At 52.8% G+C, this 23,309-nt stretch overlaps 1 protein-coding gene and 1 long non-coding RNA gene across 2 annotated transcripts; both read left to right on the forward strand.

Moving 5' to 3' along the window:
* The first annotated feature begins 1,484 nt into the window (after positions 1-1,484).
* On the forward strand, positions 1,485-4,990 carry LOC136398081 (uncharacterized). Its single transcript, XR_010749981.1, has 3 exons — positions 1,485-1,612; positions 1,749-2,347; positions 3,749-4,990. It is a non-coding gene; the product is annotated as an uncharacterized lncRNA (long non-coding RNA).
* An 8,818-nt stretch (positions 4,991-13,808) lies between these two features.
* On the forward strand, positions 13,809-22,052 carry TRIB1 (tribbles pseudokinase 1). The gene is made up of 3 exons (XM_066379475.1): positions 13,809-14,958; positions 16,951-17,243; positions 19,618-22,052. The coding sequence occupies exons 1-3, from the start codon at positions 14,599-14,601 to the stop codon at positions 20,081-20,083; spliced, it is 1,119 nt and encodes a 372-aa protein (XP_066235572.1). The 5' UTR covers positions 13,809-14,598; the 3' UTR covers positions 20,084-22,052.
* Positions 22,053-23,309: the final 1,257 nt, after the last annotated feature.

Here is a 23,309-nt window from a genome sequence, read left to right on the forward strand (position 1 = left end):
GGCGGCATCATCCTCCAAGCCCACATCGTCCGTGGGTACTGCCCAAAACGACAGTCCTTGCTCAGTGTTGAATTTCTTCTCATGTGAGAAAATAAATAAGCGCCGATGCGTTAGAATACTGTGATTTCAGTAACTGACACACGACAGAACTAACAGACACGTGGCAAGTCGCCGGGCCTCAGAGGCAGCTGGGGAAGGCTGAGATCACGAGAATTAAGGAAACAGAAATGAGGTTTGAGGGGGAAAACTTGAAACCTGGGTCCCCGTCGTGTTCCGTCTCCTCTTCGGAGCCTTGACATGCCATCAGCCTGAAGCCCCAGCGAGCGTCTCCTCTCCCGTGGGGGGTGGGGGAGGGGGTGGGGGGTGAGAGGGGGGGTGGGGGGTGAGAGGGGGGGTGAGCGGGTGGGGGGCGCTCCAACAGGGCCCGGGAGTGCGCGCAGGGTCGCGAAGGCGCCTGGGTCCCGCCGCGCTGATCAGACGGGCGGGCGCTCTCGGCCCTCTGCCGTGTTTTCTATGCAGAGAAGTGACTCATGGCAGTTAGGAAACCCTGCGAGGCCCCGTGTATTTACATTTCTGTCCTTTCACTACCCCGGTCAGGAAGGTTTCCAGCTTAATCTCGTTCTCTCAAGGGAACTGCTGCTGGGAATGAGGAGAGGCCGAGAGGAAGTAGCACTTGACTCATAGGGAAGAGGCCAGGGAGCACACAGGTGAAGGCCAGGTAGTTGTTTCAGGCCAGCCTGAGGCCGTTTTTCCTGCTTTTTCCTTCTTTCTAGAAGGTTCCACTTCAATCTGTGGAGAACACCCCCCCCCACTTCCTCCCAAATGTGTACATGTGCGTGTGCTCTCCCCTGCTTCATTTTGCAGATAACAACGGCTAATATTTATTGACGGCTTGCCGTAACTCAGGCTTGTGCTTAGAACCTTACTTGCATGAGCTGAGAATATTGTCACAGCCAGCCTGTCGGTGGGTTTTATCATTTGACTGGCAAGGAAGCTGAACACAGAGAGGTTAAGTGACTCGTCCCAAGTCACACAGACTATAAGTTGTGCAGCTAGGATTTAGATCTGGGCATTCTGACTCCAGAGCTCCAACTGGTAACCAGAACCATATCTCACTGCAATGGAGGGAAGTGAGGCACAGAGAGGTTAAGTGATTTGCCTGATGTTGCAGAGCCATGATTTGTACTTAGATCAATCTGTCTATAGGTTGTTTGTTTTGATCTCTCCCCACCCCTCTGCTTACCTCTGATCCCTCCTGACAGCATTACCCATTGCCCCCAGCTCAGACGACCCCCCCCCCCCGCCCCGCCATTGTGGAGGAATGAGCACCAGATCAAGAGTGTGCAAGTCAGATTTCAGCCTCAGTTTTGCTGTCTACTCATTTGGTGACCTTGGGCAAATCCACATTCTCATCTGTAAACTGAGACTTGGGTTTGCCCCTCCCACCCGAGAGGACTTTGTTGATCAGACGTGATTAGGGGTGTGGAAGAGTTAGATCCGCTCTGGGGCTGCTGCTGGTGTTTCTGTTTTTCTCTAGTCTGGCGCCCCAGCCTCGGGGTAGCTGTTCCTCTGGACTAGCATTTGACCTGCAGGACCCTGTTCTGGCAGCTGGGTAAGTTTGGGGTTTCCTGCTGCTGTTCAGAATTACCACCCTCCACAGAATGTTCAGGGATGCGAGGGTTTTGCAATCAGCGATTGCATCAGGAAAGCTCTCTGAATAGCCCTATTCTACCCTCTTCCCCGCCCAGGTGCTGGCTCAGCCAACAGGAGGAAGGGCACCAAGGGGAAGGATACAGACACTTCCTCTCCCACGGCCCAGACCGAGCCTGTGGCAGGGACAGTGGACTGCGGACCTATCCCAAACACCCCCAGGAAGGTGCTAGTCCTCTGGGGAGACTTGAAGAGAACCAAGAAGCCAAAACCAGGCTGGGGAGTGGGGTGGGGGTAGGAATGGATTGGCCAGCAACCCCCAGCTGCGCCGCGACGAGCTCACAGCCCTGCTAGAATCAGCTGTCACGTGGGAGAAGTTGCATACCCTCTCTACACCCATGTTCCTCGCCTGCACACAGAGACCCATCGCTGACCCTGGCTCATAGGGAGGTCAATGGGCACATGTGCCCTTGCTTTTAAAATCAAGCCCTCGGTCAGCACTCGCCATGACCACTGTTTTCATTACCCTGCGACTCTGTCGGGCCTGCCTGCCCCCAGAAGCACCACGGAAAGTCCACAGTTTCAGTCACCACAGCCCTGCCACCATGACCTTGAGACCGGTCGGCCCTGTGCCCTCTGTGAACCTCAGCTTTGGGATGAAACGGCACCCACCACCATGGGCCGTGGTGTGAATCTGGTGAGAAAATGGGCCTGGGGGACCCAGTCCAGTGCCTGGCACAGGGGGAGTACTCATCAATGGCCGCCTTTATCGGCACTCTTGCTTGGATGGGACCCTGAGGGAAGCGGAGCGCAGGGAACAGAGGAGGCGATTGTCCCGAGGTGAACGGGGGAGGGAGCCTCCCTGGGGACGGGCAGGGAGAGTCCTCGCCCCTCTGGGTCTGGCTGAGTCCTAGGTCCACTGTATTCCTTAGGGTGGCATTCATCCTTGCAGCCTGGGAACAGTGAGGGAGGGGTGGGTCCTTCCAGGATAGGGCACCCTCAGGATTTCCCCATGCTCTTTGCTCACAGGTTCCCACCCAGGGGCTTCTAAACATCGTTAACCCTCTCCTACCCCATAAACAATTTTCCTACAAATATTCAGACGTGGAATCTCAGATGACTTGAGATCCTGAAGGCAGAGGGAGGTGCCTGCTAAGCAGCAGGGTCCTGGGCTGCCAATGTGTGCGTTTCTTCCCAACGCCGTGTTCAGTGACCTCACGTGGGTGTTTTAGAGGGGGCCACGGTGGGAGTATTTACACCACGGGAATCGGCAAATACCACAACCCCAAGTGGATTGTTGCACAATTACTGGCACCCCAGTATTCCCTGTGAACTTAGAAGTGAGGTTGTCAGCATTATGGTAGGATTGGCCTTCAGGGGAGCAGACCAGGGGGGCCAACCGCACAGGTGTGAAGAAGACCTGGAGGAGCCCCCGAAATCCCAGCAAGGTGAACTGGAGTCACCTCTGGAGAGTGATGTTGATTTGGGAAGCAGACATCTAGTGAAACAATCATCCTGATGTGGTTTGGAGAAAGATAGCCAGAGGGCTCATGTAAAGAAAGGGGAGAAGCATCAAGCAGCCCCACGGGGTGAACGGTGACCGTGCCAGTCATTGTCACGGCCGCCTGACTGCCCAGTAGCCCTCCTGCCGACTTCCTCCCCCAGGCCCCAACTTCCCTCTCCCATACAGCTGTGTGCAGCCCTGACTGCACCCCAGGAGTGGGCCAGACTGACCTAGTCCCATTGCCAATCGCATCGGTTAGCTTGGGCCACAGTAACACAGGCCACAGCCTGGGCGGGTTAAACAACAGGAACTTATTTCGTCCCTGTCTGGAGGCCAGTGGGTGCACCTCTCCCCAGTTCCGTGCTCAGCGCCCTCGAGTGGGTACCTCAGATCAAGTCCGAGGTCAAAGCGTGGGCAGGGCTGGTTTCTTCTGGGACCTCTCTCCTTGGCCTGCGGGCGGCCACCATGTCCTCACGTGGCCATCCCTTGGAATGTGTGCTGTCTGTGTCTCAATCTCCCTTTGTAAAGACACCGGTCATATTGGACTAGGGCCCACCCACATGACCTCATTTTAACTTAATTACCTCTTTAAAGGCCCTGTCTCCAAACGCAGCCTAGACTAGGCAAAGGGACTGTTCGCATTGATCCGCTGATGCGTTCACCCTGATGACGGCCTTGGTTGGCGAGGTTCTCATGACATGTCGAGTTTCAGCAAACCTGCCGCTGACGTGTCTCCACGCTTCACAAGGACAATGCCAGGTTGCGGAGCCTGGTCCAGGAGGGGCCTTCGGACAGAACCGACCTCCCCTTCCGGTGTGTCCCTCATCGAGGACCCGCCTCACTCTGCTCATGCCCAGAGCTCAGTGCTGCCGCCTTCCCCCCACCCGCTGGGGCTCCGTGCCGACAGGGCTGCTCTCTGCTTCCACTGTCCGCTGCGCTGCTGGGCACACAGTAGGAGCTCAATACATACGCGCTGATGTGACCAGCGACTCTGGCCAAGGACCAGGATTCCTTCCGGAACCCCAGCTCAGGTGCATCCCAATGCACAGAACAGGAACATTCCCCAAAGGTCTTAAAGCAAGTTGGGGAAAGTGGAATCGTTTTCACACGAGCTAGGTAAGCCCTCTCTCCAACTCCCAGGTGGGGCCATACGCAGTCTCACCCCACAGGTCAAGCAGAGACACTTATTCTGTGGTTTCCTAGAGAGGAGGAGAGGAGAGAGGGAGAGAGGGAGAGAGGAAGCGGGAGCAAGTCTGGGAAGGAGGCAGAGAAGGAACGAGGGAAGTTGCTTGAGATGGGCCAATCCTGCAGTTCGAATCCTGACTCCCAGTCTTTCTAGCTGTGTGACTTTCGGCAAATTACTAAGCTTCTCTGGGCCTCTCTTTCCTCAATTGGCAAACGAAGATAATCTTGGTTCGTAGGGCTGATGCGGGGGTAAACGAGATAAAGGATGCGAAGCACAGCAAGCAACGCAGCGTGGGTGTTCAGCTGCCAGTTACTCAGACCGAAGGAGCCACGCCCTCCACGCGGGGAGCAGCGAGGCCGCAGCCATCTCCGGCCATGGCCTCCCTGCCTGCCGCACAGCAGAGCTGGTCCCTTCCCTGCCCTGCAACTCCATGAAGGAACATATGGAGGGAGACATGCCACAAACAGCTGGTGACCCAAGTGTGATTTGTCCCCAGCCCACCTGATTGTCCAGGTCAGGGTCCACAGCCTTCCCCAGAAATGTGGGGAAACACAGGCCTAGGGCTTAGTTTTGTTTTGTTTTTAAATGGAAATCCCAGAAACCAAACAGTCCCTCGCAGGAGGCCGGGCTTCCTTTGAGAATGAGGGGAGATGCCCTTGGCTGGCTGCCTCCGCAGCCTGGTTTGGGCCCCGGGAGGGGGAACGGTTAAGTGTTTGAAGAGGCGAGAGGGATCAATTCAAAATAGCCTGCAGACTTCAGATCAGTTCAAGGGAGGGCGGGGCGGGGACCTTTCCTTAATAAGAAAAGGGAAGAGGCAGCCTATAGGACATGTATGTATATATATATATATATATATATATATATTTAAATGAATGCTGATGTGTTGAGATGACTCACTGATGAGGCACAGCTAGTAAGGGCCGTGCACAGGGGCCTCCCCAATCCTGGAGATGCTCAAGGAGATTACATGCTTGTTAGAGAATGCTTTCTCCAGGTCCAGCCATGCTGTCGCAAAAGGCAAGATTTCCTTCCTTTCTACAGCCAAGTAATATTCCATTGTGTAAATGTACCACCGCTTTTTTATCCACTCTTCTACCAATGGGCACTTGGGCTGTTTCCAGATCTTGGCTATTAAAAATAACACTGCAGTGAGCATAAAGGTGCAGATAGTCTTTCGAGTTAGTGTTTCAGGATTCTTTGGGTGTATTCCCAGAAGTGGGATCACTGGGTCATGAGACAGTTTCGTTGTTAATTTTCTGAGTGAACTCCATACTGCTTTCCACGATGGCTGCACCAATGTCACCCCCATAAATTCAATAAAAATATTAGAAAAATAGGTTTAAAAAAGGGAAAAGAGTCCTGGCTGGTTGGCTCAGTGGTAGAGCATTGGCCTAGTGTGTGGAAGTCCTGGGTTCGAGTCCCGGCCAGCACATACAGGAGAAGCACCCATCTGCTTCTCCACCCCTACCCCTCTCCTTCCTCTCTATCTCTCTCTTCCCCTCCCGCAGCCAGGGCTCCATTGGAGCAAAGATGGCCCGGGCACTGAGGATGGCTCCATGGCTTCCACCTCAGGTGCTGGAATGGCTCCGGTTGCAACAGAGCAACACCCCAGATGGGCAGAGCATCGCCCTCTGGTGGGCTTGCCGGGTGGTTCCTGGTTGGGTGCATATGGGAGGCTGTATTTCTGCCTCCCAGCTTCTCACTTCAGAAAAGTTAAAAAAAAGAAAAAAAAAAGGAAAAGCAAAAGCCTTCTCTTATGTCAGCTTGGCTCACAGTGATCCCGGCAGAACAGAAGAACGTGTCTCTGGCCAGCAAGGCCCTTTGCACATGGTTGTAAAATCAGCCTGCCCTCAGCTGGCCAAGTCCTCTGCCCCGGTGTGTGATGGTGCCTGTCCGAAGGACGAAGCACCCTTCTCTAGACTCTAAAGGTGTCCTATGGGCTGGCAAGGCCCTGCCTTGTTAGAATGTTCCAGAATGTTCTAGCCATCTATTGCTATGGTACAAATCACCCCAAAGTAGAGGGGTAAACAGTCCTGTGGGTCAGGAGTCCAGAGGGGCACAATGGGGATGGCTCGTGTCTACACTGTGATGTCTGTACCCCAGTGGGGCAGATGTGGAGGGCTGGGGCTAGAGCACTCACTTCCGAGATGGCTTCCTCACTCTCCTGACCAGGGCCTGGGCTGAGACAGCTGCGGGACCATCTCTGCTGGGTCTGTCATCGGGAGGGCCTACCTGTGCCCTCTCCAGCAAGGTGTTCTCAGGGTAGACGAAGTCCTGACCTGGCTGCACAGGGCTCTCGTTGCAGGTGTCCCCGTAAATAAGGAGCTGCGTGGTCTTGTGTGACCCGGCCTTGGACATCTCAGAGTGGCATTCTCACTGTCAAAGCCGTGACGAGCCTGTGCATACTCCAGAGATGCTGCCTCTCGATAGGAAGAGTGGTGAAGACATTGCAGATTATATATATATAAATATAAAATATATATATTAATATATATATTAATATATATAAATATAAAATATATTTTTAAGTTAGAAGAGGGGAGGCAGAGAGACAGAGTCCCACATGCGCCCAACGAGGATCCACCTGGCATGCCCACTAGGGGGCGATGCTGTGCCCATCTGGGGCATTGCTCAGTTGCAACTGGAGCCATTCTAGTGCCTGAGATGGAGGTCATGGAGCCATCCTCAGTGCCCGGTTCAACTTTGCTCCAATGGAGCCTTGGCTGCGGGAGGGGAAGAAAGAGACAGAGAGAAAGTAGAGGGGGAAGGAGGAAGAAGCAAATGGGCACTTCTCCTGTGTGCCCTGGCCGGGAATTGAACCTGGGACTTCCACACGTCGGGCCAGTGCTCTACTGCTGAGCTAGCTGGCCAGGGCCGCAGCTATATTTTTAGAACTGCTATAGTGATCAGCTGGACTGGGTAGGCAGGAAGAGAGGGGAAGCCCTTATACCTAGACTACCCACTCACTCAGGGTTGGGGGACATCTGTTCCAGGCTGAGGACCCCTCTGAGGAGGCCAACTCAAAGGTCTCCAGGAACCAGGCTGCTAATGCAAATGTGAGGTAACAGGCGTTAGACAATAGGGAGTGGTGGCGACTGTGGTTAACCAGAAAGGGCATGCCTCAGTACTGAAGGAGCTAGCATCACTGTGATGCACTAACAAAACATGGCTGCAGATTGGATTTGGCCTGTTTTGTGACTACTGTCTTGTGACTCCTCACATTAAAGTAAAGAATCTGTCGGAGATGGATCACCCAGGCCAGTAGTTTTCAAACTATTTTTCCCAAGGCAGTGGCAGCCTGTTCTCAAACAAGCTCTTACAGAGAAGCATCATGTAGACTACCTGATAACAACCTGAAATGAGTACCCCAGGATCCCACATCGACTCCCTGCTCTCTTCCCAGGGTGCCACCACGAGGCCCCAATAGTCCACGGAACCCAGTTTGAAAACTGCCAGTTTAACATCCTCATGAAAAAAAAAAGGGAAAAAGTGAAACCCAAAGAGTGGAGGTAACCTACCCAAATTCACGTCATGAACAAACAGCAGATGTGAGCATTGAACCCAGGTCTTTTCCTGAAATGAAAACCTGTGCTCTCTCTGCTGGTGGTAGAAGGAATACCTCACGTGTATACAAAGCTTTGCACATATGACAAAGTCTGTTTACAAATATGGCATTTTTTTTTTAAGGTAAGAGGCAGCAATGGGCATGGGAAGGGGTGAGAGACAGATGCAGGGAAGCCTCCAGGAACCTTTCATGGGACCAGTACCTCCCTCGGACACGGGCAATCCAGCCCTGCCTACGCCCTCTCCCTATCACATCCCTCTGACATGGCTAATTGCATGTCTACATAGATGCTGTACCTGTCCATCTAGTCCAAATTCCAGGTACCCAAGACCTGGGGATTCCCTACCCCAATGCCAAGAACCTGCTTCTAGGGCTCAGGAGTCTCTTTCCTGGGCCCATTTTCCCAAGGTGACCTGCTGGCCCTGCTGTGTGCACCTCTGGGCCTGTGGGTGGTCCAGGGAGGCCCCAGGGTAGCACTGTGTGTGTGGACGGAGTTTGGTATGTTGGCTGGGGTGCCTAGCACAGGCTCTGGAGCATCTGCAAGGTGAGGGCTAAACCCGGCGCAGGGAGAGAGAACAGGAACCAGGTCACAGACTCTATCCTGTACTCTTGTCCAGGCCCCCAAAGAGCTTAGGGGGAGGCCTGGAAGGATCGAAGGCTTCTTGCGAGTGAGCTTAAAATAAAGAGAAATGTTGGAATAGAGTGTCTCTTCATTGGCAGATTGGAAGTAAAAGAGCAAGGTTTGGGCTCAGCCCGACCAGGGTTCCAGGTCTAACTCTGCCACCTTCCAGCTGTGTGATCTTAGACAAGCTAATCAACTTCTCTGAGCTTTCTGGTGAATATGTAAAAGGATGATAATAACTATTTTATGAGACTATTTTGAACATTAAACAATAGACTGACCTGTGGTGGCGCAGTGGATAAAGTGTCGACCTGGAACGCTGAGGTCACCGGTTCGAAACCCTGGGCTTGCCTGGTCAAGGCACATATGGGAGTTGATGCTTCCTGCTCCTCCCCCCTTCTCTCTCCCTTCTCTTTCTCCCCCTTTCTCTAAAATGAATAAATAAAATCTTTAAAAAGCCCCCAAAAACAAACAAACAAAAAACACACAATAGAATAGGCAAGGGTCTAGCCAATGGAAGGAACTTTAGTCAATTTTCATTTCTTCTCCAGATTTTGAAACCTTGTTTCAAACATGAATAATGTCTTTCTCAGTTATGTCCCAGTTTCTGTTGTTGTTGTTGCTCATTTGTTTGGGGAACAGAGAACCTTCCGAATGGGAAGCACACACCTACCTGGGTGTGAGTGAAAATGAATCAAGCCCGAGCTCATCAGTCACCCAACCGTATCCAGAAAAATCAATACAGGTTTCCCCACATTACGCAATATATAATTTCCTGAAAAGTTGGAGATAAATCAATTTTTTCCCCAGTTCAACATGTATCGAGGATCAGGTGTGAGCTCAGCATTATGCTGAGGCTACCAAGGACACACACACGCATGCGCGCGTGCACGCGCACACATCCACATGCACAATCAGCCACGAGTCTGGCTTTCGAGGTTTCTACGCTTTTATCAAGCCACGTCATAAATGCACAAAGGGGCTTGCTAATGGAATCACATGGGAGGCGCTTTTATAAAGCAAAGAACCTTCTTAACACGGGAAGACTAACTTTCTGATTAGTATCCTATTTTATTTATATATTTATTTGCATTTGTCAACTTGGATTTTCATAGAAAAGGTCTTTTTCAACTTGGCATATGGCAAGCCTACCATGAATATTTCTTGACAAAGTGAACATAATTCAAAGTCCAGGCATAGCTGTATATGAGGACTGCGTCTGCGTGGTCACAGGTGTCTCAACAGCACTTTTCACGTCTCTGCACCTCTTTGCTTTCATGAGAAGCTCGAAGGGGAAGCAAAGCAGGATATTATTCTGCCCACTTCACAGGTAAGACAACTGGAGCCCATCAACACTCAGCTTCTTCAAATCAGTATCTGAAAAGTCTGATGGAAGTTCAATCCAGACTTTGCCATCAGAGAAAGCCGCAGCAATGAAATCAAGAGAATTCTGCTACCTGGTCCCCTCGGCTGACCTGACCTCAGGCCCTGCCAAGGGTACCTGTCCATCCTCCCAGACATCCAGGCTGGAGGCCCCCAAAGCTTAAGCCCAATTCCCCCCAACAACGCTCACCCTATTACCTCCCAGAGCTGGACATTCAACTCCGAAACCTGTGCCCTGCTGTCCAGCACCCCCTGGTCCTCCGCCCAAATGCCTGTCCCTCCTCTAGTCTCCATCTCAGGCCCTCCCTGTGGATGACACTCTGCCCTTGAGTACATGTATTTGGTTGACACTTACTAAGCCCCTCCTTTATAATGAACCATGGGCTGGGGACTGGAGATCCACGGCTGAGTGAGACATGGCCCCCACCCTCTGTGAGCACAGGTGGGCAGAAAGTGCCATGACAGAAAGAGGACTCAACAGCCCCTGGGAGGACATTTAAGTCTGACTTCTGTGCTGGGGGAATCTGGGTGGTGTTTTGAAGGCTGAATAGGAGTTCATTAGATTGGCAGGAGGAGGTGAGGGAATTCCAGTGGGAGGGAAGAGCCCAGGCAGAAGTGCAGAGGTGTGAATTGGCATGATGTGTTTGGGGACCTACCAGGAGCTGGCCTCAGTAGAGCGAAGGAGAGAAGTCAAGAAAAGTGAGGCTGGGAAGGGAGGTGGGGCCAAGAAAGAGGGCCTGTTTCTCCCCACTGTGGTGGTTCGATTCTATCTGAAGGTCCTTGCAAGGTTTGAGGCCAGGGCCTGATGGAATCAGGTTCAAATTTTAGAAAAAGTGCTCTGGCAGCTTTGTGAGGAATGGATTGAGGAGATAAAGGACGCGTTCTGTTTTGTGTACCGTTATGACCAAGCGCTCAGTGTATGCCGAAGGGATGAATGGGTGACCCAGTTAGGAGCTTACTGCAGAAATCCGGAAGGTCCTAACCTAAGATCACAAGAGTGGAGAGGTGTGGATGGACCTAGGAAACGTCTGAGGCTTGTTTCAGGAAAATGGAACCCAGGCCAGGAGGTTCAATGAAAAGAATTTAATGTGGGAACCTCGTTTCAAAGGTATTGGAAAAGCAGAAACAAAACAACAAAGCAGCATGGTCCAGGGAGGCCATCCAGAAAAGCAACATGAAGAGGCCACTGTCACCCTTGAGCTGGAGGGACAAAGGTGGTATCATTTGATTCCAGGAGTCCGAGTACCTAGTGTGGGCCAGGACCGTGGAGAGGGAAGGGTTGCCATGGTTGGATCTCCCAGGAAGCTGATCTGACTCAGAGATGGAAATTAGCATGCAGAGGGATTATTAGGGAATGTTTTGTTTAGGGAAGAAATAGGATGGGCAGAGAGAACTGGGCTGGTGGCAATCTCAAGAAAGTCCTCATTGACCCTACGTATGAGTAGTCTGAAGGCTGGACGCCCTTCAGAAGTGGCCCAAGTTGGGGCAAGGCAGCCAGACCTTTGTAACCCCACAATCACCAGTCAGTGGCTACAGACCTCCGGGAGGTAGACCTCCGCCTCCACGGACAAGGCAGCTCTTCTCAGTCAAGGCAATTTCCAACAAAAGCTCCCCAAAGGCGCCCCAGCTGTCGGAGAAAACGAAGTCCTTTAGTTCTGGAGGGGGATCTCACCGCACTTGGCCACAGCCATAGCTGTCTAGGGGGGCTGGAGCCACAGAGGTGCAGCCAGGCCCAAAGCAGAGAAAGGACGAAAGAGAGCTGAAATCCTCTGTTCTATCCACCAGCCTCCGATTTCCCTCCAGGGTCTCCTGCTGGGCAAACTAGGCTGGAAACCAGTGGGTAAGGGAATATGGGAAACATTTTGCAAGGGGTAGCCCCAGGTAGCTGAGCAGGGGAAGACAGGGGATGGCTCACCGCAAACAGGTCTATGATGGACCCAGTGACCACTGGCTGTGAGGGACAGGAAAAAAGCAGATTCAAGGGGAAAAGACTGTCAGGGATTCTGGGGCAGGGAAGGGGAAGGTCTGTGGTGGTGATGCCTCTCTCAGAAGAGGCAGTGAGGGAGGTGCACACCTGGAGGAAGATGCTGCTGGACCATGCTGAGTTTGCTGTCTAAGTGCAGATGCGAAGCTGGCAGCTCAGTGGATTCTAAATACTGGCACAAGATAAACTTGAGGAGCCTAAAACCTCAGGGGGGCTCTCTCCTGGCCACAGGACCAACTGCAGCCTCCTCAACAGGACATTTTCTCAAAGGACCTTTGTAGGTTCCTCCACTCTGCCCTTCTCCACATCCCTACCTGGTCTACCCAGCCACGTTCATACCGCCCCACCTCCTGCCCCAGCAACCACCTCACCATAGTGCCCCTCCCCCCAAGGTCAAGTGCTTTCTAAGTGAGTCCTTCCTAATTCCCCTTTTCTCCCTAGAAATGGTAATCCCACCAGGATTTACTAGCGATTTGACCACAGCAAATAACTTCATATTCCTAGCCTTCTTCCTTTGTGAAATGGGGCAAAAAATAACCCCCAATCGTGGCTGTAGCAAGCGAAGTGAAGTAATATGGGTAAAGTGCTAAGAACAGCGCCTAATGCATATGGACCTCAATTAATGTTAGTTATTAGCATGATCTTAATTTTCATCTCTTAATCCTAAGCGTCTAGCCTTTAGTAGACGCTTAATTAGTGTTTGTTGAATGAATGGAGACTTACTATGGAAAAGGATTTATCGTTGGGTCTCTACCTGGTTTTAGAACATTAAGTATTTAGCAGCAGCACTGGGACTCTCTTATTAGGTATTATGCTATGTTGGGTGTCCAAGGACTCCAAATTGACCTGGTTCTCTCATGAAAGAAAATGACAGAAACTGTTTTGGTTTTGCTTTTCACGGAGCTTTGCACAGGGCCTGGCACACATTCTGTGCTCATCCAAATCACATTGCACGAATGCACGCACACGACCTGGGAGGGTCGCCCCTGTGTAGGCAGTATCATTGTCTGTGGTCAGAACGACTTCCACTCCCCTACCCGCCCACCGCGGAAGCGGGACTGGCACCGCGGCCCCAGACCCTGCTGTGGAGGCTGGGGAGGGGGCAGGAATCCGGCGGCGGCCACGTGGGCCTCTTCCGCCCGCTCCCCACATCCTTTGTTTCCCACCGGCCGCGGCTCAGGAAGTTCTTTCTGCGAGTCACCGCGAAGGGGCGGCCAGGGAGCCTGGAGAAGCTATTTCCGTGCAATCCGAGCAGGCGGCAGGGGCGTGGAGGTGGAGGAAGCGCAGAAGGCCCAGTGTTTGCTTTTATTTCATCCAACAGAAGGTTCTATTTGTGGAAGCGAACAGACGCTGGGGATTAGAACTGGGAGGGGGGCAGGAAAAGGAAAAAAAAAGCCACATCCACTACCACGCACAGGTCTTCCCCGGAACTACCGCGTGGGGGTGAATGACTGGTTCTGGAATTCATCACCTTTCCTATCCTCTCTTCCTCCCGCTGCACCCGGGCCTCGGCGGCGCCTACCGCTCCAACCGGAGGTTCCTAGGCACCGGGCGATGGGAGGGATCCCCGGGGCAAAAGGCACAACAGCACTGCAACTGCAAGCAGCTGTGCAGAAAACTGTGGAGCGCGCACCCGCAAACCATTGTGCTAGGTGTGAATGGAGAGCGCGCACCAATCAGCGGTCGCCTAGCCCCCTGAGGCCCCGCCCCTCCCGCCCACTTCCCCGAGACCCTGACGTCACGGGAACTTTTCCTCCGCCCCCTCCTCCGGTTCTAAAGCCTCATTCTGGGCTTGTCTCAGGGCGCGCGCCGCCTCCTGCCCAGCCCAGCCCCGGGGGCGTGTGCGCGCGCCCAAGCGGGCTCCGGACGCTCCACCTGCGCCAGAGCGCGCGCTGCCCAGAGCATCCCCCTGCGCTCGCGCCACCCCCAGCGCCCCCGCGGATCCAGCTCCACCTCTGCCCCCACCCAGGCTCCCCCTCCGCTCTGGTGATTGCTCTCTGGCGGCGAAGCCCGAGTCGTCGTAGCCACCTCATTGCACAACCCGGCTTCCCAACTGTTTACACAGCCTGGCCTGTGAGTGTGTGTGTGTATACAGCGTGAGTCACTGGGAGGCGGAGGAGGTGGAGGAAAAGGAGAAGGAGGAGTGCACTGGCCGGGACCGGTGCGGCGCACACACTCACACTCAGTCACTCTCTCCAAGCGCGTCTTGTTCGCGCACACACACGCCGGGAGCCCAGGAGCGCGCAGGATCCCGAGCGCCACCGAAAAGTTGCTGCGGCTCGCACTCCGGACTTCTTGCTTTGCAAAGTGCATTTGACCTGCCTTGTGCCGAGCCTGCGGAATCCTGTCCTCGCGGCTCAGGATCTTGGGAACACCGGACGCCTCTGCCGCCGAGACTGTCGGCAGCCTAGACAACAATAGCGGCGGCGCCCCCAACGAGGAGCCCCGAGTCGGTGTCCGCAGGGATCCGGGGACCCGAGTCGGCCTCCGCCCCTCAGACGCGCGGCCAGCCGTGGTCCCCGCGTGCAACCGGAGCGCCCGAGAGCGGCTCCAGCTTCGCCCCCCGTGGGGGCCGAGCCCAGCTCTGTCTGCAAACTCCATCTCGTGGGCTGGAATAAGTCGCGGCGCCGGCGCCGAGACTGCAGCGCCTTCCCGCGCGGATCCGCGGACGTACAAAGCCGGGGCCGTCCGGTCCTGGGACGGGATGCGGGTCGGTCCCGTGCGCTCTGCCATGAGCGGCGTCTCGCAGCCCCGCGGCCCGACCTTGTTGCTCCCCGCCGCCCGGGGCGCCCCGGCCAAACGCCTACTGGACACGGACGACAAGGCGACCGTAGCGGCCAAGTGCCCGCGCCTCTCCGAGTGCTCGAGCCCACCGGACTACCTCAGCCCCCCTGGCTCTCCCTGCAGCCCACAGCCTCCTCCCGCCGCGCCGGGTTCTGGAGGCGGCTCCGGGAGCGCGCCTGGGCCCAGCCGTATCGCCGACTACCTGCTGCTGCCCCTGGCCGAACGCGAGCATGTGTCCCGGGCGCTGTGCATCCACACTGGCCGCGAGCTGCGCTGCAAGGTACGTGCACGAGGGTTGGGGGGACGCGGTGGCAGTCTAGCATGCTTAGAGTCTCGCCCGCCCGGGGGGTCGAAGGTACCACCAGTGCTTTTGGGGCATGTCGGATAAGTGACTTGAGCTGGGTGAGGCAGCGTTTGATCAGGTTCACCCCTTTAGAGATTGAGGGGTTGCCGAAGGACTGATAGAATGGGGGCTCAGCGGTCAAGAGGAAGTACAGTGTTCAATTACTTTATATTATTTCCTTAGCGTCTGGAGCAGAGCGTGGCGTTCCATATAAGTTATGGAATTGAGATGGATTCCAGGGCCATGCCATTCCCCTTCTCTCATTCTCGCTCCCCCCGCCCCGTGTCCTGGAAGGACGCCCTGCAGTGGGTGCCTCCTTGGAGCTTGGAGTAACCGGCAGCTCCCTGCCCGGGTTTCAAGGCACCCGGGCTCAGCTGTCTGTGTGGGTCTCTGGTCTTGGGGATCCCAGCTTGAACCTGCTGTGGGATGAGAACCCCGTTTTCCCTAGAGAGCAGCCTGAAGGGGTCTTCCAGTCGGGGCGGGGAATTTGCCCAGAGTAGAAATATTGGAAAGCCCGCACCGGCTAGGAATCCTCGCTTCCATTCTTGTCTTTCTTTTCGGGCCAGCGATTTATCACCTCCTGAACCTAAGGGATTCCACCCAGGAAACCGGATCCTTGAGGTGCTCCTCCAATGCCCATAGACGCAGACCATTCCTACAGTTCGCCCTTTGCGAACCTCAGACCCTCGTCTGACATCCCTGAGAACCCTCTGAGCGTCTCCTTTTCACCCGAAGGATAGGGTCACCCCTGTTAAAGTTGCTCATGAGTTTTCCTCAACTCACCTGACCCCCCCCCACCCCATTTTTCCTGGGCTTGCTGCTGCCACCTACTGTCCAACCTGAGTGAAATTTCATGATCAAGCCCAATTAAAAGGGGTGGGGGGGATCTTTTCTTCTGGGTGGCTGGCGGGTTAAGAGCTGTTTTGGGAAGAGTGTGTGTGTGTGCGGTGGGGCGCGGTGGAGTGGGGTGCGGCGGGCGGGAGGAGGGGAGCAGCGGAGAGGTTTTTCTAGCTGGTGCCAAAGCAGCCAGGCCTCAGAGGTGGGGTGGGTCCGGCCATTGTGCAACCCCTTCCAGTTCCTCTGAGCAGATAATAGCTGAATCCAGATGGTGACAGCCCGTGTGTCACCGTTTCCAGTTGAGTCCTAGGATATGAGTAACCAGGCCAAACAAAAGGCTCTTAAAGGACCAGCCAGTCTTTTGGCGGAGATATTCCCCATTTCCTGGGTGAAGGTGGAGGTGGGAGCTGGGGGCAGGGGTGGGGGGCGGAGATAAACAAACAAATGACAAAACTACGGAGAGGATCCCCAGATCTCGCCTGGGAGAATTGTCACTCAAGGCTGCTTCTGCCTGAGCCAGACTGTAGGCAGGTTGCTTAAGGCTGCGTTGTCCCAGTCTTCTCTCTCCTAGTCATCTGCTCCTTCTGACTAATGACGGGTCTGCCAGTTCTCCCGTCCCGGCTCCCACTCGGAGGCCGCAGGCACCCGTTGGCGCTCTTTCTCTGCCGGCCACTTTGGGTCTATGGGAGGCCGTGCATTTCCAGGGCCTTGCTTTGCACTTCCTGGAGGTCTCATGGGGGACCTTCTATCAGCCACTTGGTGCAGATTGCTTGCCAACCAGGAAAGGCCACAGAGGTGGGGACCTGGGGACATAGCTCTCTGGAGCTGATAGCCTTATGGAAGGCAGGAACATATATAGAAAACAGTTTCTTTAAACCTTCCATGTGGCAACCTGTTGGATATTTGCTAGCCTAGAGGCCGGGATGTTTCTGGTTTGGGGTGTTAGGGGCAGCAGAGATTAGAGGGTGTGTGTAAATGAAGGGACCCTACTGTCAAGCAAAGCCCAAAGATTGAGACCTGCAGCCCAGCCTGGAATTTTGGAGGTGGCCTCTGCTTTTCTTGCCTCCTAAGTGGGTCACCTTCTCTCTGCAGGTGTTTCCCATTAAACACTACCAGGACAAAATCAGGCCTTACATCCAGCTGCCGTCACACAGAAACATCACCGGCATCGTGGAAGTGACCCTTGGGGAGACCAAGGCCTATGTCTTCTTTGAGAAGGACTTTGGGGACATGCACTCCTACGTGCGGAGCCGGAAGAGGCTGCGGGAAGAGGAGGCTTCCCGGCTCTTCAAGCAGATTGTCTCTGCCGTTGCCCACTGTCACCAGTCGGCCATCGTGCTGGGGGACCTGAAGCTTAGGAAATTCGTCTTCTCCACGGAGGAGAGGTGAGCAGCCTCCACAGGCCCTCTCGTGGCCTTCTGGAACCAACACGGAGGTGCAGTGTGTTGGTTCAGAACCACACGGAGAGCTCAGTTGTCCCAGTTAGTTTGTTTATAGAAGTCCTCTCCTGAGGAGCTGTGGCCAAGGTTGGCTTTTTCTGCACTCTAGTGGATGTGGCTTGGGACACCTTGCTGCTTTTGCGGGATGTCATGTGATAGCAGAAAACCTTTCCCACTCCCACCTCAGGATCAGGGTTATTCTCCATTGTTGTCAGATAGATCAGTTCTTCTGGGGTACAAATGTCAACCTGCCCTTCACAACCTAGACTCCTAAAGGAAGTTTTCAAATCCTTGTCTTCCCCAAGTGGGGTTGCTTTTGTGTACCTCGAGGGTATCGCAGAGCTAGTTAGAGTGTCGTATTTGCAGAATTCTGCCTTCCTCCGTACCACATTCCTATTCCATCTCAGGCTCGGCCCCCAGTGTTTTTCTTCTCGTTCTCCAGTGACTTTTTGGATATCTTTGTTGGCCACCTCTTCAGAAAATAGCCACACTGAATAATAAATGGAAGTTGGCTAGAATCAGTTGCTAAATATAGATCCCGGCTTACCTCATAAAGGACAAGATACGCTTGATAAGAGAATAATGAGACCGTAAGATTCAGAATTGAGGTTTCAGACAAGAGAATTCAGGAAGCCGCAGGAGATAAACTTTACCTGATTACAAGAGGTGGGCCACATACATCCCTTGCAGAAAGATTAACAGCAGTGTTGTGATAGACATGTAGGGGTGGCTGGGTGGTATTTGGTTGTAACTGTCCATGCAAGGCTGACCCCCACCTGTGCTTTGTCACCTTTCACTCCAAATCCTGTGAAAAAGTACCGGGTTGAGTTGCCAGAAAGCATGGCGTTGTATCTGACCTTGCAATAATTATTGGAACATACTGATTAGCAAAGAAAAGCAAAGTGTTTGCAATGGAGAAGTTTCCAATTCCTGGCACATGCTCCTTTGAGACGGTGATGTATTTTCTGAAACATGCCTTCCACACCTCCTTACTAGCTTTTGAAATCCGCATTGCACAGGCGAATGTCATGTGCATGGAGTTTGGCAACCCGAGGGTTAAGCAATGGCAGGCTGACGCTAGCGTGTAACCAGCACAGGTGCAGGGTTTTAGTGCTACAGCAGCCAATCAGAGGCAGACAGTGTGGGTTGAGTCATATTTTCCGTTTACAGAACCAATGGGTATTTTACATAACGACGGGGAGGTCAGGCTGAGGACATACCGAAGTTAGCACATGCATACTACACTCCAGGGAACAGGAAGGCAGGAAGATAAAAAAAAAAAAGAAACCAACCAGACCTTTGAGAGGAAAAGGAATTGACCCATTAACCAGTACCAAATGTGTTTTAACTTCGCAAGTGACTTACAGAAACAGGGCAATTTCTGAGAAGCAGATATCACAGGTTCCCCACGTGGGTCCAGGAGACCTGGGTGGCTGGACGTGGACGAGGAAGCCCCTCTAGCTTCATAAAAGAGTCTTTCACTAAAGGTTTCCAGACTTTAGTGACCTGAGCAGATAAACACACCCCCCCCCCTATAGGGTACATATGCTCAGGTGTGGGTATACCACACATGTAGTTGTTTTAGGACCCCTGCACCCTTCAAATCCACCAGCCACGTCTGTTTGCTCATGTAACTTCTCTGTCCAGGCTAACTGTTCTTTGCAATTAAAAGCCTCAATAAATATAATGGACCTTCCTTGCACCTTTCCCATCACAGTGATCACGGTCTGGACCCGGTTGGATAGAGTTCCCTCCGTGTATATATATATCAGTGTAAGCAGGAGCATTGGCAGCCTGTGCGTAATAATAGTGAATGTGGGCTCCACGTTCTCAAATGCAGAGCGTTGCTCCCGCAGCCCTGGCCATCAGTGGGGTGATAAGGACCAGATCGGCTTGCAGGGTGCTCTGGCCCTCCCTGGTGAATAGACTAGGCTGCTCTTCTCCGGTAGCTTTTGTAGAAAACTGTCAGCACTCCCTGCAGACCAGTTCCCACTTCTGCATCGTGCCCTTTGGAAGTTGTGTAAGCCCCATCAGGAGATTTCTTCTCAGCTTAAGCATCGTGAATAGTATGTGGGGCTTTACATCATCTGCTCCGGGATCAGAGCTCCGTCCCGGGCGCGCTCTCCATACTTTGCAGAGGTTTATTACAGCGCGTACTGGTCTGTGACACCCCGAGTCCCCGTGGTTGCAGGGCACTGCTTGCTGGATGAGGGTAAATGGCGTTCCTGGAGCCTTGGCGATGAATGCCTATGGGCGCTGTGCTTGGGAAGGCTCTCATAGCAGCTGCTCTGAAAGTAATGGCTCGTTCTCTCTCCCGCAGAACCCAGCTCCGACTGGAAAGTCTGGAAGACACACACATCATCAAGGGGGAAGACGATGCCTTGTCAGACAAACACGGCTGCCCGGCCTACGTGAGCCCCGAGATTCTGAACACCACGGGGACCTACTCCGGAAAGGCGGCCGATGTTTGGAGCCTTGGGGTGATGCTCTACACCCTGTTGGTGGGACGATACCCCTTCCATGACTCGGACCCCAGTGCCCTTTTCTCCAAAATCCGCCGTGGACAGTTCTGCATTCCGGATCACATTTCCCCCAAAGCCAGGTGCCTCATTCGCAGCCTCCTGAGGCGAGATCCCTCTGAGAGACTCACTGCTCCCGAGATCTTACTCCATCCCTGGTTTGAGTCCGTCTTGGAACCTGGGTACGTCGACTCAGAAACGGGAACTTCAGATCAGATCGTCCCAGAGTACCAGGAGGACAGTGACGTCAGTTCCTTCTTCTGCTAATCCCAGAAAACCTCAGAAACCTCATAATTCTCACACATGGCATTTCCATTTCCAAAGATGGACAGGCAATTTGACGTGGTGCCCACCAGATAGGCGATGGCGTGAAGACTGTAGCTGCTGGTCTCTACACGGCGCCCACTCCGACTGGCCGTGCTGGATGACTTGATTGGTGTGAGCAAGCGTGCACTCTGATCGGCTGCCCTGCAAAGCCGTTTCCCTTAAGGAGAAGTCGCCAACTCTTCCTTTGTCAGATTCGGGGGTGGGGGTCTGCACCTTGTAGAGGTGGCAAAGGGTATGGATACCCTACGGCGTGTGGTCAAGTGAAGCGAACATTCTGAAGGGGAGAGGAAGTGAATCACACAATGGCATTTGGGGCAATAACCTATTCTTACAGGGTGACAGATAAGTCAGGCCAATAAACCTGCCATCTTTGAACTTGTCTTTGGTAGCTAGACTTTCGCTACCCCAGCCTCTCTGAGCGGAGAGTTTTTATTTTTATTTTTATTTTTTTCACACACATTTACCGATGACTGCTTCATTTTGGGGCAGATCGTTTTTGGAGTATAGGAGCCTGCCTGCACCATGAACCCAGACTCTCCTCTGTTTCCTGCCAAGACCTCATTTGCACTAATGCCTTCTTTCTGACCTTGAAACGCACCCCTCACTCCTCCACCTCCCAACCACCCACCTGCTCCGAAAGCACTTACCAGCTAACTGCGGAAAAGTGTCACAAATGACTCGAACTCCTGGCTATTCCAAGCTCTGAGCTCAGACAGAGACTGCAGATTTTTAAAAATAATTCGAGCACTTGGAAACTTAGCTTTTCTGGTTCCTCTCAAATATGTTAGCATTTCTCCTTTTCTTTTCTTCCCAAGACCATCTCAGGGCGGAGTGTTTTGTCTAAGAGGAGAAAGATACGGAGTCTCTCAACTCCCCTCTCCCAAGAGCAAATGGTAAACTTAAGAGAAAGAGAATTTTGGGTGGTTCTCAGACCGAGTGCCAGAATTAGACTTTAACCCCCCCCCCATCCGCCCTTGGCATTGTGTGTGTGTCTGCAGTTTTGCATGATGGGTTGTTAATATTTCAAATGTGCGGTGGTTTATGAATACGTCTGTATAATCAGCCTCTGGAAGAAATAGGAGACCCCAAATCTTTGCAGCCAGAAGGGACTTTAAAAGTCATGTCGTCCAACTTCTTCTCTCTGTCTGCCCCCTGCCCATGCAGGAGTCCCCCTCCCCCCCTTTACTTCTTTTACATCTGGGAACCCAGTCCCGTTTGAATGCTTCCAGAGACAGGAGCTCACTCCCGACAGAAGATAGAACTTAACAGAGAAACTGCGACTTGCATTAAATTAAAAAAAAAACAAAACCCAAAAACCAGTACAGATGAAATACCAGTCCTGTCTCAGACAGGACTGAAAGTAGGTGGCGAAACGGGTAAACCAAACATACTGTATTTTGAGAAATGGCACAGAATCAGGCAGTCATCTTTAAGGGCTATGCCTAGGCAAACTACTAACCTGCATCGTTAAGAATGCCGTGTATACCTCACGTACTGTGTACTTTGTACATATATTTTACCTTTTATACATAACGTTCGAGATTTTTTGTTGTTGTTGTTGTTGTTGTGGCTCTGAGGCTTGTTTTGTTGTCTGTGTCTGTCTGAATAACCTGCGTGTCTAAAACCACGTGAAATGTGAATGATCGTTGGCGATCTTACCTTGACAGAATCATGGGACTCGGAGAAGAGGGAGGACGGAGGCCTCTGGCGCACTAACGCTCTCGTGGTTGCTGGACTGTTGTATCTGTGATACATTACCCGGCTCGGGACTCGGGCGGGGCTGGCTGGGGCTCCCGCCGGGAAAGCTGGAAACACTAGACCCCTCCTGTACATGTGTAGATATGTGGACAGTGAGACGGCCGTTTTTGACTTGTAGAGAAATTTTAATAAATCTGGTTTCGTAAATAGGCGCAGTGCATTTCTTTTCAGTCCAGTCTGCCTTTTGCCTTGCGCAGGAATCTTGCCGGGAGGTGGGGGTTGGGGGGGGGCGGGCGGAGGCCGAGGTCTGGCCTCAGGGCTTGGGGAATCGCATGGGGGAGACAGATGTACTCGGATGATGATGATGATGATATAGGATGATTGGATGTGACTTTGGACAGAACTCATTCACTGTTTGCACTGGAGTGGGGCAAATTCATTTTGATGGGTGAAGCCAATTTGGTGAAATCAGGTTGACGGGGGCGGCGGGCTGACTTGGGAGTCGAGGAGCACTGAAAGAGAAGCGGATGTAAAGAAGCCTGGCGTTGTAAGAGTCCCTCTAGCTTTTGGTTGTTTTTTTTTAGGTCAGGGGCCCTGGAGAATTTGATGAAAGCTTTGGACGCTTCTCAGAAAAAAATGTATATATGTGTATCCGACATAATTTTGCTAACATTTCCAATGTCCACAGATAACCCTGACGGCATCCGAAGGCCTCCTGTTGAGAACTGCCTTCTCCACATTCCCCTGTTGGACTTAATTAAAATGGCTAATTGAGACATTCCTTTTTGTTTTTTCCTCTAAGTATAATAATGGAAAAACAAAACAAAACTCAAAAGACATTTTTAATTACAAAGGTAGAGAAAGGATTTTTATTTCATTGGGCTTATAGCTTCACTATTACATCAGATTTTTTTTCATCAGAAGCTATTCTAAATGATGTCAGTTAGCATCCAGGGTGACTTAAAAAAAAGACTTTACATTGTAAAATGTGATCTATATACAGAAAAAACAAGTGCACGTGTGTGTGTATATAGCTCTGAATCTTCACAAACTGAGCACCCCGGTACGCCCAGGGCCCAGGCCATGAAAACACAACAGTGCCAGGACCCCAGGACCCCTTCTCCCCTTGTAGCCGCTGCCTGACACCCCTTCCGAGGGTTACACCACGGGACAGAATTGTTACTGTGAGGTTTTAGCTGTCCAGATTAGAATAAGGGCTAGGTCACCAACCCCACACTGAAGTTGCGGGTGACACAACTCGCCACCCTGTTGTAGGACTCGGGCTGAGATCACCCAGGAAAGCAGCCCTATGACACTGAAGTAGGCACAGCTCGGGCCTCATGACTCAGGGACTTAAGAAAAGAAAAGGAGAGGGCACATCAGAGGAACGGGGGAAATGGTCCAATGCCTGCGTGGCTCAGACACAAAGAAGCTGGGGGGTTGGTCGAGGGCCAGTCCATGAACAGGG

This window comes from Saccopteryx leptura, chromosome 3 (genome assembly GCF_036850995.1).
Source record: "Saccopteryx leptura isolate mSacLep1 chromosome 3, mSacLep1_pri_phased_curated, whole genome shotgun sequence".
Classification (NCBI taxonomy): domain Eukaryota; kingdom Metazoa; phylum Chordata; class Mammalia; order Chiroptera; family Emballonuridae; genus Saccopteryx; species Saccopteryx leptura.

Coding starts and splice junctions, on each gene's coding strand:
- TRIB1 (XM_066379475.1), top strand. CDS start 14,599: ATGCGGGTCGGTCCCGTGCGCTCTGCCATGAGCGGCGTCTCGCAGCCC. Junction 14,959..16,950: donor GCCGCGAGCTGCGCTGCAAG/GTACGTGCACGA, acceptor TTCTCTCTGCAG/GTGTTTCCCATTAAACACTA. Junction 17,244..19,617: donor GTCTTCTCCACGGAGGAGAG/GTGAGCAGCCTC, acceptor TCTCTCCCGCAG/AACCCAGCTCCGACTGGAAA.